Source organism: Anopheles gambiae, chromosome 2 (assembly GCF_943734735.2).
Source record: "Anopheles gambiae chromosome 2, idAnoGambNW_F1_1, whole genome shotgun sequence".
Classification (NCBI taxonomy): Eukaryota; Metazoa; Arthropoda; class Insecta; order Diptera; family Culicidae; genus Anopheles; species Anopheles gambiae.
In genome coordinates, this window is record NC_064601.1 from 102,802,126 (window position 1) to 102,822,267 (window position 20,142).

At 41.8% G+C, this 20,142-nt stretch overlaps 1 protein-coding gene across 1 annotated transcript in view; it reads left to right on the plus strand.

Moving 5' to 3' along the window:
- The first annotated feature begins 16,674 nt into the window (after positions 1-16,674).
- LOC1277135 (LIM/homeobox protein Awh) overlaps positions 16,675-20,142 on the plus strand; it is a 29,739-nt gene continuing 26,271 nt past the window's right edge. Inside the window, exon 1 of the mRNA XM_061646790.1 lies at positions 16,675-17,639. Within this exon, the coding sequence (XP_061502774.1) occupies positions 17,610-17,639 (30 nt within the window). The 5' untranslated portion in view covers positions 16,675-17,609. The remainder of the gene's footprint in view (positions 17,640-20,142) is intronic.

The following is a 20,142-nucleotide window of genomic DNA, read 5'->3' on the forward strand; positions in this document are numbered from 1 at the left end:
AGGGGTGTGAGTGTTGTTGCTTTTGAAGCTTCCGAGAAATTGCAAGATGTGGGTATACACCTTTCGCACGAATTTCATTTGAATTATTCCCATACGTTGCTCTCCTACTGTGAGGATTGTTAAAGCGTTGCCAAAGCAAACACAGCCGCATTAGCAATTGTCATCATTTTTGCTACTAATTGATGATCACCACGATGTAAATACATCTTTTTTTATCATTTTTGCCCTAACATTAAACAGCCATAGAATGCTCATATCCTCAAGCGAGCCGCCACGTGGCGGCTAGAGAAAGAGCAGAAATGGCTGAAGGGCCCGCGGGAAGGGGCTGTGTCGATTGTTTACACGTCGCGTGACACGTGTCGCTTGTTCAGCGATTTAACTTTGCCCTTTCGTACCTTCCTCCCTTCACCATGATTACGGTGTATTTAAATAACTACCACGGCGCGGTAATAACTTCCCGCGCGACAACAAACGCCTAGCGGTGTGGGGTGCGCACGCTTTAGCTTCCGATGATCCGCGCCGAACGATGGGCAATTGTATCGTCCGTGGCCGAGGACGGCTGGGGGACGTCATGCTGTAGGGCATATTGCACACTTTTACTGTGACGGTCACACCGTCCACGCGCATTGTTTCGTCACTGACCGCGAGATTCACTATCGATTTAATCCCCGGATCTACGGCACGGCCCAGCCAGGCCGTGGACAGATTATGGACGAGTCGTTCGGGTTCGGTCTTTCTGGGTGAGAGCGAACGATTCCCGAGATGGTGCTTCTCACCATTGTTTCTACCATCACATTGAAAAGTGCACGTTGAATGGGTAAAAACTGCTACAATGGGTACAATTGTTTCGCAACATTTCCGGCTTTCGAGAAGGACAAGTTCTCACGAGAATCGATGCGTCAAGTATAAGGATGGGGCCGGTGTGGTATGGTAGCATACTTTCAAGAGGGATTTAACAAGTCAAAGCGGTACATACTTTTGTGCGAAGTTTTTCTTTGTGCAGAAGACGATGCTAACGAACTGAGCTAGGAGAACAGTTTGTGGCAAATTGGGGAAGGTATGCAATCGGCACGACAGAACGCCTAAAGGTAGAGGTGCGTTTGTGGGAAAACAATTTTAAGGCCGTTTTCAGTATAATTGTTTAAAGATATTTTCTTTTTAGTAGCGGAGGACCTATAGATATTATTTATTTCGAATTATTAAAATAATATGAGCTTTGTTTATGTGTTAAACACAATATTTGACATTTTTAAGAAATAATCTACGTGAGCTAGAGAGAACGCCTAAATATATGCAATTTGTCAAAACCCATTAAAGAAGCAATAAATCCCTTTTGTAGTCCTTCACATTCACTGAGTCCGAACTGAGATGGTTTCTATGCTTATGCCAGAATATGTCAATGTTTTTTTCATTATTATTTAAATTATTTTTCTTTACTTTAAGCATTTTACCTTGGTTCTTGGCACGATAAACGCTTGAAGACATGCAATGTCGATGGCTCAATTCCGTCCTCTCTTATCTCGGAGGATGCGTATGTCATCTATCGCTGCGACCGAAATTCTCTCAGCAGTAACCGTTGCCGTGGTGGTGGTGTACTCATTGCCTGCTCTTCCGTGCCGAACACGTCAACTTTATCACTGCCGTTCGACTCGCTGGAGTCTGTTTGGACAATTGTTAAGCTTCAAAACCTTGCAATCTATATCGGCGCCGTTTACATTCCACCCGATCTGCGTTCTTCCGAAGAAGTCCTTGACGATTTGCATGAGAGTGTTAGTTTCGTTGCTGGCAAACTGAAACCAAATGATCTTATGGTGTTACTTGGTGATTTTAATTCACCATCACTCTCCTGGCAACCGTTTGCATCGTGCGTTAATCACTTCATTCCTACTGGTGTATCTCGTGAAAATGTTTCTCTGCTTGATGGAATGTCGGTAAACGGTTTGCTGCAATTATCTGGCATAAAAAATATACGCGGAAGTCAATTGGACCTTCTATTTGCCAATGCTGCCAATGCTATGCCTTCTTGGAGCGCTGCTCCCCCGTCATAGCTTCACCTGTTCCACTCGTCGCGCTAGACAATTATCATCCTGCTCATGAGACAAGTGTGCTCCTTACGCTCTCTCGCCCTGCATCCTCTCAACGAATACCTACGGCTCGTATGTTCAATTTTAGGAAACTGGACTACCAAAAGCTTCATCATATTTTTAGCCGGTACCGATTGGTCCTTTACTGATGCTGACTGTGACATAAATCAAGCTGTAGCAGCGTTTACTAATGTAATCACTTCCGCCTTCCCTTCCTGCTGTCCTCTCCTATCCTGTCTACCGATCCCGTCTTCGCTCCTTTTCCGTACCATAAACTCCTTCCTACTCCTTCGAGCATAATTGTATACTATAGTCAGTAAGCACTATTGCTGTAACCCAACGTGGCCGAGCAATTAATAAAATAAAAATAAATAAATAAATAAATGTAATTATTGCAGTAATTTTAGTTTTTTCCAGTAAAATATTTAATTATCAATGACAAAGTTGTAATTAAGCATTGCAATCAAATTATCCAAAATACTGTAAATAATTGGTCATATTTTGCACATTATAATAAACGCAATTACTAAAAGAATTTTAGATTTGGATATTAAATCCTTACAATAGTTTTTTAACCTATCTTACTCTATTTTCAAAGAGTGTTCGTTCCCATCTTTATTTATCAAAACTTCAAATGGGAGTCTCTAATTTGCGGTCTATTACAGCATTTGTTCATATTTGGTGGCCACCTTCCATCCTCAGTTCTGAAAGAAGCGAAAGGATAATCTAGTTCTTTTTGTCAACATGTCAAATTAAAGTGTAAAACAACTTGCCCTACCAAGCAAATCGAATGCTGAACATGTGTAATGCATTGCCTAAACCGTAAACTAAACAAAAAAACCTTCAAACCATGCTACCCGAACATGCTGGTGAACATGTGGTACGATTTCGTGTGCCACTGGGCCTAACAAAAACCTGCTTCCCAGTTCTCTCCGATCTGTATCACATTCGCGGGCGTAATATTGTAATATGATTTCCCATCCGCATCATATCGCGCCTCCCAAATGATGTCACAATCATGAGCCTGACGATGCTTGTGGCCCTAGTCCCGTGGAAGGCACCTACACACTCCGCAGTGCCCACAGAGCTCCTGGTGCTGAATCAATTCGTCATTTCGTCACTAGCCTTTTGTGGATTTCTCGTGGGGTGCGGTGCTCAGTAGGGTGAATAAAGAACAAAACTGAAAGACACACACATACACAGCAACAACATGTTTAGGGAGAACTTTGCAAAAGGGCATTTAGAAGCACGCACCGGGATGCGACCGGGATCGAACTGCCGGGTATAATCGGATTTGCTCGGGGACGGATGCGTGTTACACGGTTGAATGAATCGGGTTGGCCGGGGATGCACAGGGCCAGAAGCGGTCGGCGGCACAACGCGCAGATAAACTTCACAAATCAGCAGGATGTTGTGGTGGTGGAAGTGATGATGGTGTGTTTGATGTCCGTCGAATGGGTGGGGTGGGTTCGACGCCAACATGGACTCAAAACGGAAGGTTTGAATGCGGGCGGTGAAGGAGGCAATTTTCCCTTTCGTTGTTCGTGGGTGAAGCCAGAAACTTTGCTAGCGTCTTTTATGTTGCAGTTTTATCAGATATTCAATCCACTTGTCGTACGTCGAGACAGTAATGGGGGATGAAGTTTTTGCACAAACAGACCGAAGATTGAATCATTTATTTTATTGTTTGATAGTCACGTGGGAAACATGTTTTTCGTGTAACAAAGGATAGGTCGTTGATTTCTTAGTACCCAAAAGCAGAGCTGTGGGAATGTTTTGGGAATACATAATTTAGAGCAATTTACAAAAGCTTGTTGTTTGTGGCACTATTGTATGTTATCCTGAATGTCTTGTCTCATTTTTACAGTAAAGCGCCTTAAGGTATGCTATTAGTTGTTTAGGCTCTCAATAGGGCTGTATGTTGGTGTTTTTGTTGTTGTTAAAACTTCAATTCAATTCAATTTCCAAACCGATGCAACAAAGCAACTGAATATAACATGCGAAGCAAAAAGTATTTTTTTTTTCATGACACTTCTCCCACTAACAACAATCCCGACAACATTGTGGTGGAAAATTTCCGACGGGATATGTGCACATTATCCCACAAGCAGCCTTGTCTAACGCCTGAAGGTATGTAAAATGAAACATAAATATTGTATTAAGCATTTTACCTACAACCAATCTTCATAGCTAAAAATTAACATTGATGATAAGTTTTAAACCAAAAGTGATAAAAACTGCTGAGCTGTAACTGTATTTGCTTACGAAAAAATAGCAAACATAAGAAGAAATTAGAATTGCATCATGGATTAGTTTTATTGCTACACACAGACGTACATGGCTATTTATTCAGCGTTAAGACTTCCGAATTGTATCATCAAGAATTTTTAGTGTATAAAGAGTTGAAGTTAAGCTAAAGTTTACTTTTATGAGCACTACATTCATTCTTGGTTTAATACTTTGTTTAATACTTTCTCGGTTTAACCTAAAGTTGCGTCGAAGGTTTATCTGTACTTACGAGTAGACAAATTTGAGGGAGAAAATATTCATGGTTCCCCTTATTATTCGCTTAATGCTGGATTCATTATAAAAATGTTCAGACGAAATGACAACTACTAATTATTAATAGAGTATCTTTTATAAACTTCCTCACTTTAGCCATCATTCATGTCGCAGTAAAATATAAATGTTCTAAAGTTTTTCCCTTTTTTCCACAGTCAAGAGATATTTCCGCTCATGGCCGAATGAACCTTCCGGTGCATTAATCTCATAACGGCCAGTCATGCGAACGGTAACAGCAGAAGCAAAGAAAAAATCAACATTCTAGCCAGGCCAGCCAATGGTCGAACCGGAAGTTGTTTCCATTATTCCGAGCGCAAGCAATCGCCCAATTTGATTCAATTTGTTTTAAATCTTTTGTGCGCCATGTTTCGTCTTCCTAGGACTTCAAGACGACTACTCGTCCCTTTGGTTCCTTTTCCCGATCATACGGTGTTCGTTTTTTCGTGCTGAAATGGTCAATGCGAAGAATGGAATTGTGTGTCGTTTCTTTGCCGTAGCTAGGAGTAGAGTTTATTTATACTGTGTCCCGTACTACCGCACGAGCGTACGGAAACGGACCGATTCTTTTCTGTTTGCCTCCGTGCTGTGCAATGAATATTTATAAGGAAATCTGTTACTCGGCTGGGAAACTACAATACGGCGATGGGTTGAAAGGCTAGCCAAAAACAACCAGTAATTTTGGACTGATATTACATTTCAGCTGTACGGAGCAAGACAGTGTTCTGTGGAGACTGTTCATGCTGGTGGTAGTTCTTTGCCATGAACAAGCGTGCACGATTCGCGAGATGAATCGCTGATTATGGTGCTCGGGTACTAGTAGCAAAGGGAAGACCTTGGGTAATTTGGTTTGGTACTGTTGTGAGATGAAAGGCACTGGCTCTGTGCGAGTTGGATTTTGAATAAAATGTGAAACTTTAGAATCAAATGATACTTTACTGATCGATCTGATTGCAGGGTTGGACAGGATATTGCGTCCTTTTTCTTTTGGAAAAGTTTTCAATTGTAGATTTGTTTGTCGGTGAAAACTATAACACAAACTTTGATTTATCTCGCAGATGGTCTGTTTGGGAGAAGAAGTAAATTGTTTAACATATAAAAGGTTTGAAATTGAATCAGAAGATAGGAAGCCACAGCTAACTATTGTTGAGTTGTAACCTTTTACCTTCTAATCTAATTTCATTACAACCCACATTGGCAACGGAAACAACACAAACCGCCCACATCTGGCAAAAGGACCCTCATATGTCCTCCAGAGTTTGGTGCGCAAAAGTTCAAAGTTCCTCGTTTCGTAGCCCTGCTTCAACAACTATCACCGTTTTTCCCGCTTCCCACAATGTACCTTCCCAAATCCTGTAATTGAATCAATCACAATCGACCACCGCCATCACCGTGCGGTCTCGACCGGGTGATGTTTGTAATTATTGTGACAATTTAATGAGCAGGCGGTTCCACTCTCAGCCACTGTCCTCCGCTCTGTGACGATTGTACGTCGCGCCCGAAAGTGATTCAGATCACGGGCAAAACCCCTCGGCAAAACCTCCGTGGTGAGCGAAAAAGAGCTGTGAACGTGAACAATAAATACACACGCGGTACTATCGGGCGCATCTAGCCGGCAAACCGGTAATTTGGGAATCAAAAGGCCCAAAGTTAGCCAACGTTGCCCGCGAGGGGATAGAGCCTGGCATTCATAATTTCACTTGTCACAACATTCGCTAATTGTATAGATATTCTGATTTTGCATTTTTTTTGTTGTTGCCAATTCGGTCTTCGAAGTGTGTTTCTGTACGTGCGTGTATGTTCTTGGTAAACCCGGGGTATTGGGAACCCAACGAACCGTGGAACTTGGAATCGGGATGTTGCAGTGGAACGGGTTGTTATTAGATTAGCAGCCGAGATGAACGATAAATAGTTCGGTTGATTGTGTGGTTTTCATAACTGGGATTGGAAAAGGTTACAGTTGTGTCATAGTTTAGCAAAAGTGCGTAAACGTAGAAGAAAGGAAGGGTTTATTGGCATCACGGAGGGATGAAATTTAAAGATGGGTAGGGCAATACATTTTTGTAACAAGAATTTTGCAACAGAGACAACTTTTGAGGGTAATTTGAACAAATGTACAATTCAGAACAAAACATTAAAAAATGCTGAAAGCGAGCATAAATAAAAGAAGAAAAATATTGAGAGTGCAAAATAGGTTAAAGAATAAAAACGAAGTACAAGAAAGTATAAATGAAAAGTATAATAAAAATCTTAATAATATGAGCAAAATTTGCAGAAAAACAATTTTGCAAGAAAGAACACAAAACACAGAAAAAAACGTGTTATAAAACTAAACAGACAAAAAGGTCAAACATAAGAACGATAAATTCAATAACTGAAACTTGATTCTAAAACATGAAAGTTCAAAGAGAAATTCGATCGATTGCAAGCAACGTTAAACACTAGAAATAGACAATCAATCAATAAAACACACGTATACACCGAATAAAAAAACACAAACTAAAATCCACACATCCACTGGTATAAATATCGTCTAGGTGTCGGAAGCGGTGTGAAAAATTGAACTGGCAAACCAATTTGGGCACGTTCACAATAGCAATACACAAACATAAAGTGTGTGCGTCTGTGTTTGCGCGTACACATGCATGCACTGGGGTGCATGATTGCACTTTCGTTTGCACCGACAAACAGAAGTGCATAAGCGGAGGAGAGAGAGAGAGAGAAAAAAACAAACCGTCCATTTGCATCGGCTAGGCAACGGGCATGAGCAATGTGTGAAGAGCCCTAGTGATTGGGCGCAAATTGATTGTGTGTGTGTGAGTGCGTGCTCAGTGACCAACCTGCCCGATGCATCAGCGTCTGCAGTGCAATCAAAAACGCATAATCAAGAGGCGCGTCCGTTACAAAGGCCTCTTCCCAGCTCGGTACGCACTCCATCCAGATCGTTCGTTTGTGTGCGTTGGTCGTTTCATGCACAGAATTTCAATAAGAATCGATCGTTTTTTATGATGTTTCGGTAACGTCCAGTACAATCTGGAGCGGCAAAGGTATAGCACGATTGCAGTTGAATCGGTTTAGGTGTAAAGTGGATGCGGAGCATGTGTGAATGAAAATTAAGGCACGAGTAAGGCATTGATTGATGAATATGAAGGGTGTAATTAGAACAAACAGCATTAGGTAGCATTGGCTTGTTAACACCTACTGATGAGTATCGTTTCTAATTAAAATGATTCAATCCTATGTTCAGAATTATGTGTAGAGTGAAATAATCGCAATACCCATTTTTGTTTTACGTTTTTACGTACGAAAACATATTAAAAAAGACACAAAAGTAGTTAACATCGGAAATTTGCAATTCAAATTGCATACATTTAGGCGTTTTGTTTCTTTTAGAAGGAATTATTTACTAAGGTTTTTCAACTGCATGTAAAATGTAAGTTAGAAACATATAATTTACGTGTTTTTTCATATTTAATTAGCAAACATCGATTCTTTCAATAAACTATCCAAATTATAAACAATTATAGTCTATTCTCCACAAACTTTCTATTAATTGATTGTGAAATATGTTTATTTCTATGACCAAACTGTCATATGATCTGGTTTTAAATGGATTTAATGGTGAATGTATCGACCAAAAAAAGCTTGTTAATTGAATGCTAATCACTTCACGATTGAATGCAATCTAGAAAACCTATCCCCAGGCATGATATTTATGGGTTGATTGTTGACAAACAGGAAGTCGGTAAATTTTACAACTTTAAGAGTCCATAAACATGATATAACTGTAGAAGATGGAATAAATTCAATCCCGTACGACATCGCTTCCACTTTTGATTGCTCTTAAAATGTTGCACTATAAACGTGCAGGCACAGTGCAACACTCTTCTACAAAAGCCTTACGCTGCCACACATATTCCCTCTCATCAGCAGTAACCACAAGAGACAACATATTGATAGGTGTGAAGAAACCCTCCGCTTTTGCGTAGGCTGCACTCCATACGTGGAATGATCCACCGGCCGGCTGAAGGGCTGCCTGCTCGGTAATGAACATATATCTTTCGTCAGCAGCGACTTCAGTTCCATTTTGTGCGCTCAGGAATTGCAGCGCTTTGGGAAGTGCTTGCCAAGCGGGTGTTTGCACCCGTAACCGATAGGTTACGTTAGAGTTGGAGCAAAGAGGCGCGAAGAGGAAGCTTTAACTGTCGTTGGGGGCTTCGGGTTTGTGGTTGGCAATGGCCACTGAAGTTGCAGCTTGCATCGAAAGGCACCCGGGGAGGATGGCGAGCTCGACTCGGGTCGTATGTAATAACCGATCAAAAGGGTTGTAACATATGTACACACATAAAATCGCATGTTTACAGGTTGATTTACCGATTATTATTGTTATTATTTAAAGCCGCTCCTGCACACTGGAGCTGGTGTAGGTTGGCACTGTGGTTGGTTTCGTCTGTTTGACCTCCGGGTAGTAAGGTGGGGCAGGGTGAGAAGGGAATTCATAGCAGCTCAATGATCTTCACTGCCTGCATTCGATTTGGCACGGTTTGTGCAATACGTTGAAGAATGGCAGGAGTAGAATGAAGGGAATTTAGAGTTATTCAAACCTTGTAAAAGCTAAATTTACAGAGTTTTGTTTTAGCTTGTGAAGAAACAATAGTATTTCATAAAATATATTTAATAAAAAGATAAAGGTTCAAATCCGCCTTAAATTTCATATCAACAGCCATTTCAAAGTTCCATCGCTTGATAGCAAATTTTGAAAAAAAAAAATCATGGCTTACTGTAATCATCTTTCATGTGGCACGTGCACTCTTCTCTACGCACTTTACCACACGGTTGATGCTATGGCACACCAACGTAAAGCAACAGAAATTATTGCACAATAGGATGGTATGCCCCGACCGTACCCTTCCCACGTCTACCAAGAGGCAGCCAAGCGCAAGAGATGCGTTTTGTTGTCCTCCTTCTTCTGTCCGAAAAGGGTTAGAAGGTGAGCAAATTCGCTTTCAGCCTGCGCATGGGCAAAACAAGCGAAGCCAACGTGCGAGATTATTCTTGCTTGCGCATCTTTTGCACCAACTACACCTTACGCGACTGACCGGTCGGCGCGGTGGTCCTTGATGCGCTCGACGGAATGTCTTTGCCACAGTCCCTTTCTGTGCCCAAAACGAGCGCGAGGTGTGGATGCTCGCGAAACGTGCGCGCCCGCCCGCGGACGGACACACAATGCAAATATGGGGAAATTTATGATTGTTATTTATTAATAAACATAATATACGATTTTCATTGCCCTCGTGCGTGTGTGTGTTTGTGTGAATGGCTGGAATAGTGGTTGATACATGTGTTTTCGTTGTTTGGAAAGGTATTGAGGATTGGGATGATGACGGGTGCGGGTTTGTGGAAGGTGACGATTGCTGCTACTAGCGAAATGGTTGGATTGGTCAAAGCTGTCTATTTTTGTATTAAATCTTAAAGTTTTGGCACATTTTGTATGCAAAGTCTTAGTTAGAGTAATACAATCCAATCAATGAAAAATGTCTTAGCGAGCAGAAAAAGTGGTTTTGATAAGAATTACAAAATAAGGTTATGATTAAGATCTTTCAGTACTCCTAAGCACCTGAACTTTTAAATAGATTTTAACAAGTTTTGGGAGCCTAAAGTTATTCAATTTGATGTTTTTAAACTGATTTGAACAAGTTTTCTTTTTTTTTAATTTAACATAAATATTAAGATTAAATCGATCAAATAGTAAAAAAGGACGAAGAAGTCCCACGTAAAAACCTCCATTCGATGTTTATAGCAACAATTTGTATAATGTAAATGATATTAAAAAATACTGCTTGAAACCTTAAATTATAGATAATAGCATTATTTATGAAATAAGCTTACTGTTTAGTCAACAAAATTCAATATCATACCCTAAACTTCCCCTATCATCCTCTAATCTCCCGCCCAAAAAGGTATGTAACGTGGCACAGGAAACGCCCAGCGCAGGAATTCCTCGAAGACTACTGGTAAAAAGCACCCGTCAAACGAGCCGACCCGTACTGAAATTGATGATTTACGAACCATTGAGTGCGCGATGCTTTGGATGCTTGCGATGCATTTGCCGGTGCGGTGTGCAATTCCACGCACGTAAAGCGACAAATCCGCGCGCCGTTCCGCTTCGGGAGGCATCCATTTTGCATGGTCAATAAATAAGGGAGGCTTCCTTTTAGCTGCAAAAAGGCATAGGAGCAAAGGAACGCATCCACACTTCGCGGAGAGGGGACGAGAAGCAAAGTCTTAAAGCCGTCTGTGTTAGGTCAAGTTGGACAACAAATCGTCCTAAAGCTGGTCATAATTCGTGCGCTTTATGCAATGCACCGGAATTGTGTGCACCGGGTGTACTCGGGCGGTCGGGAAAGCGGGTATCCTCAAAGGTGCCCTTCACAGACGGTGTCGTGCCGTGTCGGCTGAACGACGAGTAAAAATGTCTCAAGTGTTTCGTACACTGTGGTTTAGTATTCAGGCAGGATTAGCTGGGAAGGATTGACTTCCGTTGATGTGTGTGTGTTTCTTGGTGTACATTTTATTGCTTTACCAAAAGGACCCTCTGTAGATGTCTGAAATATGAATGGAATCTTCAAAGTTTTCAGTCTTGAGCCGGAAGGCAGATGGGAATAGGACAAGAAGCAAGTGAAATATTCAGATTGCACAGATTGACGATAGATCTAAACAAGCTGGTTTGTTTTGCATGGATCATACAGTGTATAAATCAAATGTTATGAGAGGAACCGTCGTTTTGATGTGAAGCATACTTTATGTATCTTTTTGAAACGGTAATACCCACGGTACTTTTAAAGCTGTATTGAACTTGTAAGAACATTCAGCATATACGTATTTTTCATAATGTACCAAAAATACAAACGAAATCAAACATTTGGTAAGCCATATTGAAATACCATTGAACTGTAGAAAGAAATATCTTACAAAAACTATAGAAATATGTTAAAGTAAATAGGAAATAAAATAAATAAGGCAATGTCATTATTTTTTAATAAAAAAACCACAATATTCAACGTATTCTTTGGCATTTTGTAAGTCCGTGCTGCATCTCTAGCAGAATAAACACGACGATAATGGACGTGACTTGTACCAGTGTGCCTTAAACATTAAAAAGCATGAGACTATGGCGGACATCATCTTGCCATATATGCACCACAGCTTAACAGAATTACAGGTGTTGAAAATCCATGAGGTCAACCAAATTAGTATTTAAGGGTTGGATTGGACAACATTTCAAATGAGCGCCATCCTCATAGCCATCATTATTTCTGAAATCGATAAGCGCCCATTCATAATGAACACTAGTTGTAGGTGTGGCATTCCTTTCTGTGTGGTAACTCTTAAAAGACCCCAAATGCACATAAACTATTTTGTCACTTCATTAACTGCCAACGAGACTGACCTTTACATTGATTACACTTCCTTCCTCCTACGAGACGTAACGGATTGTGACCATGTTTAAGAAATAGTCAATCTAATTCCTTTAAAAAATTACTTCCAACATTCCCACGGTCTCATTACTATTCCTGTATGCGCGTGTGTGTGTGTGTGTGTGTGTCTTACCACCTTCTTAAATACCGTTAGGTTGCCGTGATTGGCGATGAATTACGTTCAAAGTAAACCTTGTACCAAAAATCGAAATCCCACTCACCGCGTGTTGCTGTCGTCGTTTATCGCACAGAAAGTATCGCCACAGCTTTATCAGCATCCGGTCAGTCAGTTGACATCCGTCATCGTGTAGACGACCCCGTGTAGAGCTGTGGTCGATCCATTTCAGTCACGTCGTAACATTTTCATTGCGATTGATTATAATATTTGATTCACGTTTACTGCCACGGCCGAAGGTGGTGTTGAGGATCGTAAAAGACACAACGATCGAATCCTGCACCTGGACTATTTCCGTTGGGAGTGGGTGAAAATTATCGATCGAACGATTTGGGCTGAGTTTTCAATCTAAATCAATCCACACTTGTCGCTGGGTGGGATTCAGTATCGAGTGGGTTGGTTCCGATGGCAGTGGAAAGCAAGCAATCACATATCATATTTACTGCATTTTGCCATGGATGCGGGGATGAAACGCTACGATTATAAGCAGCACCATTAATGTCTGCAACAAGAAAAGAAGAAGAAAAAATAGCCATTAGCATAGTAGCGAGCATTAAGCTGCAAAACAGAATGGTAGTAAGGAATAGAAAAGGGTACAACGAAGAAGTAGACAGAGTGTATCGACAAATGACCAAGGAGAATAAAATAAACATGAAATAAAACGAAAGGTAATGAAAAGCTTTACGAGATGTATAAAATACAAGTGAACAACAGAAGAAATTAATTGACGATGAGCAGACGACCATAGAAAAGTAGGTAAAAAACATATAACCTATGATAATATGAGTAGAATGGAAACAGGCAGACAGGACAAAAGCCACATGAGGAAAGTGTACCGAAGCTTGGGTTGCCTCATAACCTCGAGCGATATCTTTATTACAGCTCTTCCCGACAACACAGAACCGTAAATGGTTTCTTCTCCAAATGACCACCGTTGGTCCACCTGCAACAGCCGGGATTGGAAACTCGCAGCGTCCTGATCGCACGATCGCTTAATGTCCCAATATACTCAACTGTGGTCAAGGAAATTTGAATTTACCGTCTGTCTAGGACCTATTGCCGATCGCGGGTTACCTGCGGCGGTACCCAAGAAACGGCAGCGGGAGTCAGCAGGGCTATCATTTTTATTCAACACCTTCGACATAAAATCGGGCACCACGGTGCGGCCGGTGGCGTCAAATGGTCATCAAGTGGACCCCCGTTCAGTGTCAGATTGTTGTGTCTTGTGGTTTGGGTTTTGTTCAGCGTGTTCGTTGAGCCAATGAGACGGATTTTTCTTGGGGTGATGCGCAGCACTTTACCCGTTTAATAGCTACTTACATTTACGTTTATCGACGACGGCTCGGGAACGCCTTTGCTCCGGGAGCTGGCTGGCGACAGGTTGCCCCTAGACTGGGCCCTAAAAATCTAGCCGTGCTTCAACAACACCGTGAGATTTGGTCGTGCTGTTTTGAAGGATGTAGAAATTTCATAGCTTTAATGTCCTGATTGACGTCTTGAGTATAAAAACAACAAACAAGCTAACGCTGTGCTACTACTACTATCTTGTGTTGTGATCGATCGCGCAATAAACAAGATGTTAGAATGATGTTTAGAAGGTTTAGATGTTTGATTTTTAATACCGGGTTGGGTCATTATTTATGGTAATCGAAGGTTTATATACGTTTGAGTTGAACGGTGGGATGTTGGTGGTTGTGCTCACGCTTTATGGGATGTTTCCTTTTATTGATCCTTTTTGAAGGAATGTAAACTATTTGCTTTTGGAGCTAATGATTAAAGCCTGAATTGTATTGAATAGTATTTTTACACTTTGTATTTCTTCAAAATATCTCAACATTATTTTGTTTATCAAGGTTTACGAAAATACATGCCTTCTTTTCATCTTTGTTCTGGTAATTAAAAGAAAAGAGTCAGGTCAGGTATTTGATGATAAATCTTAGTGCTAAATATCCTGTAGTTTTGACAGAATTTAGGTATTCATCATCATTGAACATATCAATGTTTTGATCCGATTTTGATAGTTGTTTGGGTAAAAGTCCAACTTAGCGCCATCGTACTAGGCTCCTTTCAACAAACAAGAATGCCATCATAAAATATCAACACTACTTATTTTGACAACATCGCTAGACCTCCCTGAGACACATATTGTATGCGTTTTCCGGCCAAATTTCCACAATACTTTCGAATGGCATTAAACAAGCACCCTTCAGGACGCCGTCATCATCATCGCACCATGTGATGAAGTTGGTTTTGTAACGCAACAATCAAACTAAAGAACACCTACCGTGATCCTGTGTGCGGGGGAAATTTTCTTTGAATCGCTCAGCAGTCATAATAAATATGACTAATTATTTACGCCCAAAAACGTGCCCCGGCGACACGTGCCAGCATTGTGAGCAGAACGTGTGTGTGTGAAGAAGGAATTGTGGAAGCAACAGAAGACTGAATGAAACGAAATTACATCAAATTACAAGTTTATCAAATAGTGTTTTGATTTTGTGCTGAGATTTGCGATTTTATCTCGAGATGGAAAAGCAAATAATTTTCAACAGACGTCCTCGATCATAAAGGATGTATGGAAAAGTATTTGATTTATAGCGAAAGAAATTTTTTATTTGGCTAATAGAGAAATCATAAAATTGTCCTCACTCTGTATATTTTATACTAACTTAACTACTTTTTTTGTAATAAATTAAAATTATTTTTAGATCTTTCATTAAATCAAAACCTTAACATCCATGCTAGTTATGCTATCATCTGCACCTACATACACTCGAAAAATCTAGCAACTTTTGAAAGATTACCTTTGATGGCAGAATTGAAACGAAATCATCGAATTTCAGTCTCAGTCTCGAGTGTATTAAAGTTCTTTAAACCTTGCTAAAGCGATTTGTAGCACCGACCAACGATCATTATGTATTCGTAAACGGTAATTGAATTGAATTTTGTGCCATCTTCTGCCGTCTGTCGACTGTACTATGCGCCAGGGGTAGAACCTCGGCAATATCCCATGGTAGACGAGATAGAACAAGCGCTGTACAAACTTTTGCAAACCCATGAACGAGTCGCCGGAAGCAGGAAGCAACCATCGAAGGGAAGGACGCCAACGGGGTAAACAAATGATGTGCGACGAGCAGCAGTATCAACAGAACAATGAAACCATCGCAAAAGGTGGTGTTTGCGCTCGTGTACATAAACCATGGCGAAAGGACGAAAAATGTAGTGTCTAAGTACACCGTCCGTCTCTTTCCGATCGTTTCCATCTCGAAGGATGCATTGATTTTTCGGGAAAGTTGTTAGGAGCAGTGACACATAAATCAGTGTGCTGGAAGAGAAAAGCCCCTATATTTTGCTCTACCAGACATTAGTATCTTCTTTGCAAAATCTGTGTGAGGAAGGTATCCTTTTAAGGCTTAAGATTTCCCCCCTTGTTGAAGCCTTACTGTTTTCTGTGATTTTTCTATAGCGTTTATAAGGTGTTTTGGATGCTTTACTTGCTACTTGCCATCATTTCGCTACATGGGGAAAACGTTGTGAGTGCCGTGAGTGCCTTGGCGATGGCGAAATTATATAAAGTCAAACACTCAGGCGAAGGAAAAAAGGGGCGTTGCTAAGGGCTTACCCTTTTCCTTGCAGTTGAAAAAGCTGGCGTACGGCTAGGTTCAAGGATTATCGGCAGGACTACTTGTGCCGTTAGTGAAAGTTTTAAGTACACACTGGTTTGTTGACATACCTGAGTTTCCAAGGAAGGCAGAATAGTACAATTCGTTGAATATTCAGCTTCTCTCATAGACATTACTCGAGGAAAACAAGACTAAAAATGGTATCGATTCGACTGTGGACTGTAAGAGATAACAAAACAAATAGTAACCTCCAATTGAGTACGAATTGTATAGGCCAAGAATGTGAATAAATCATGAACACTTTAAGAATGATTAACAGAGACAGATAGCTTGCTAAAGGTTATTTATCTTATACCAGTAGTTGAGTCCGGCTCTAAGTAGAGCTATAAAAGAAAAATCGAATAAAGGAATATTGCAGATAGTCGAGATTCCAACACGTAACATACACGTTTAAAGCCTATAATTACACAAGGTTTCATCTCTAGGATACTCTTACCAATTTATAAAAGTAAAACGCTAAACAAAAAGCAAGATTTCAAAATTTTTTGTTTGCTTAAATCTGCGTGTAAATCTGTAAAAAAAATTCCCAAAACAACCCAGAATGTACCAAAAGCTACGCCTTCTTTTTGCTCGCACTGAGTGCTTATGTACAATCTCACCCTTCACACGTGACACTCATCAAATCGCTCAAGGTATGTTCTCTCTCTCCTTCGCAACCAGCGTGCCAACGGATCTGTCTTTTCTGGTTGGCAGAACGCAACAAAATGATGGCAAACGCAAAACGGTACCGGTGCGCTTTATGAATGGATGGCGCGTGTGCGCGGTTCTGTGTAGTGAGTGATTTGCGTTGTTTCACGTGCGAAGCTTTACTGTCTTTTTTTGTTTTCGGTTTTCCCCATTGCCCTCTTCGCTGTGCAGTGGGGGAGCCTGTGTGGCTAAGAGCAACATTGTGGACGCGATCACGCGATCGCGAGCAAGAGAAAAGGGAGAGATAGAGATCTCCAACAGGGGGTTTTATCGTGCTGGTGGTGGTAGAGCTTTCGTCAAAGGGGAGTGGGTGCCAGGGAAGCCAGACCCCACCAGGTTCGGGGTGCGAAAAAACGAGATGTCGATATGGCCTCTGCCGCTCCGACAGGTTGTGGGGAGTTCGTTCGGTAGGCGCGCAGAAGGCTACGGCTAGTGTTAGCTCGAGTGTCGATGAGATTGGATCTGTAAACCGCCGTCTGGGGCCGTTTGCTTCGTGGTTTTCGGGAACGACGGGCGGTTTAAGCAAGTGTTTTTTTTTTGCCGGTGAATGTTTGGCACGCGAAAAAAAAAAAAAAAACATCGAAAGTGCATCCCAGTGTTCCCAAGATTACAAGCTTGTCAAGTGGGTGTGCGTGAGTCAGTGTGTTACTAATACGAAATTGAGAAGATCGAAGGGTGTTAGAGTGTGTGCTTTGCGGAGGAAGAACAACACCGTGGGATTTCGCTAGACAAGGAGTGGAGCTTTAGGCTTGCAACGAAATACTCGAGTGTCACACCGTTGGAGCAACGCTCCTGGGGATTGCCGGCAGCTCGTTCTGTCAGTTGACACGGACAGACAGCCGGACGACAAAACGGACATCCAGACCAAAAGAAGGGAGGAAGGAAAAAAAGCAAACAAACACACACAGCTCGACCAAAAAAAAAAAAACAACCTCACCCGATCATGATGGATATCAAACTGGAACAGCTGAAGGTAAGAGATCGCGCGCAAGCGGTTGGGGATGGATGGGGAAGAATATCCGACGCCGAGGTTTTGGCCGCCGCCAACAACCGATCAAAACACTGTCAAAACGGGCAAACCAACCTGTCAAACGAAAGTCGTGTGGCGGCGGTCGTGGATTCCAGACATGACACAAAACGGGCCTGAAGAACGGGCTGAGATGCCGTCGGCAGGCGGTGCCGGTCAACGGGATGGCGGGGAAGGAGTGAATTCTCGTCGCCGCGCTTATGGTCACGTTCTGTTGCGTTATGGATGGAGCAGCAAACGGTTGCATGACTTGGTCGATTCTTACGCTTCTTACGGCATTGAGTGATACTTCCGAGGAGAATAATCGATGATGGATGATCTGCTTTGCTGACGAACAGTTATTGGGCAAGAGGATGGTTGTTTCTCACTGTTTGTAGTGTATAGGAATGTATTTTCAATGACTTTAGTCAATCGAAATCAAAACATTCTGTACATTCGAGCTGTTTAATGCACAATTCATGTATGTACGCTGGGCAGAAATGGCTTTAAATGCTTTAGCATTTAATAACTCCATCATCTTAACGCAACTCTTTAAACTATGCCTGTTGGACTCTTTTGGGTGGATCAGACCGGTATGCCGAACATCGGCACAACTGCAAGTCATGGTGCAGGCAGGCAAGGGATCGTCGAAACTTCCCAGTACCAGTACGGCCGTGGATCAGCTGAATGCTGCAGGGACACCACAGATGGACTAAAAGATGCCACACAGATCATGAGTAGAGGCAATGTCTAACCCCAGTCCAAACCCCTCCTCCTTACAGTTGGCGTACGCGTTCCCTCGGTCGTACAAAACGGTGCGACTTCAAACGGTGTTTGCGGCGTTAGAGCGTTTGGAGATAAAATCAAATTAAAAGATGAAATAATGGAAATGAGCATGATGCGGCTCGATCCTCTGTGTCTCTGTGTGGCCTCGCAGCCAGAGCTCCCCAGCTGGGCACCGGCGATGATCATGTGAAATTGTACCTGCCCCATCAACCGGGCACACTGTACAAGGTAGTGTTGGGGCACTGCCAATATGCAATTCGATTGAAATGTTGCATAAAGAACGTTGCAATAGGGTCAAGCGTTGCGATTGTAGATCATGCAATAAGAAACGTTTTTGTTGTCAGTAACTCGTTCCTGTGAAACCGAGTTTGCCAATTCGTCTCCAATCTCCAAGCTTCACCGATCCTTATCTAACGATCGGAAGATCCTTTCCGATAGAGAGTTGGTTATTGCCCTCCCTCGTCCACGATGCTCCACCAGTGAAAAGATGCGTTTCGAAAGGTTTTTGATGCGCGTGTCGAATCGATTTTGGGGCTGGAAACGATTCTCCAACAGCAAAATAAAAAAAGGGGAAAAGAAATGCCTTTTGCGATTTTGGAATGTGCTGATGGGTAAAGTGATACCAAACGGCTGGAACGAAACGCATAATAATAGATGGGTTTACATTGAATGTGAGGCAAACAAATCATAAACAGACGGGCTGCGCATTTCGATGTTAGAGCAGTTTTCAAAGGCTTGCGGCTGTGTACAATTGGGGGAAGAGGTTGAGGCGAGATTGCTTATCGGTAAAGAGAGAGGGGGAGTTGAATATTTTCGAAGATATTTGAATACCTGTGGTCCTGTGTGGCTTGAAATGTTTGTTGTTATAAAGGGCCGATCTAGCACGATTGAAGGTTTGTGATAGAATGGTTTAGTTTTGTTGAATGGGGACGATTTTTTCTGAACACTAGCTTGCACGACATTTTAGATATTTGGGGCATTGCTTGTGACATTCTAATGACAGAAGGAGAGCGAAAACTTCAAGCTTCAAAACAAGAAGAAACATATAACTCGTAAATAGCATCCATCTGTTCGAAATCTTCCCCAAACCTGTCGAATTAAGTGTCATATCACATCCGTCACAATCACACCCGTGTCTCGAAAAAAGCGTCTCCTCCCAGCTTGTTCACACTTTCAGCGCAGGAATCGGACATTTACGGGGTGGTGATCATCATATCTAACCTGCTACCAACACGTCGCACGTAATCTACATCTCGTTTGGGGGTAATTTGATAGCAGTTTTGAGAGCTCTTAAAACGTTCTGTTTTGGAATAATCATCCCAAAAGATCAGGCACGTAATGAGAAAACAGAAAGGGAGACAAAATTTGTTTTATTGCGTTAACACACCAGCTACTTCTTGTGGGTTTTTTCCCCGTTGATATCATATAATGGAGCTTCTAGCTGTTTGAATTGGCCTCCGGGCAGATCGGGTTAGGTCCTGCTGGTATTCTGCGAATCTATCCAGCAGACCAGCTGAGCTGGAGTGCAGTATGTAGAGATGTGGAAGTTTGCAAAGTCACAACACACACACACACTCACATCTGAACACGCTGAAAGTGATATAATTTACATTTTATACATATTTATGCAAATCGATATCAGGGAGTTCCTCACAACGATATCGCAAATTGTTGGTGGTCACAA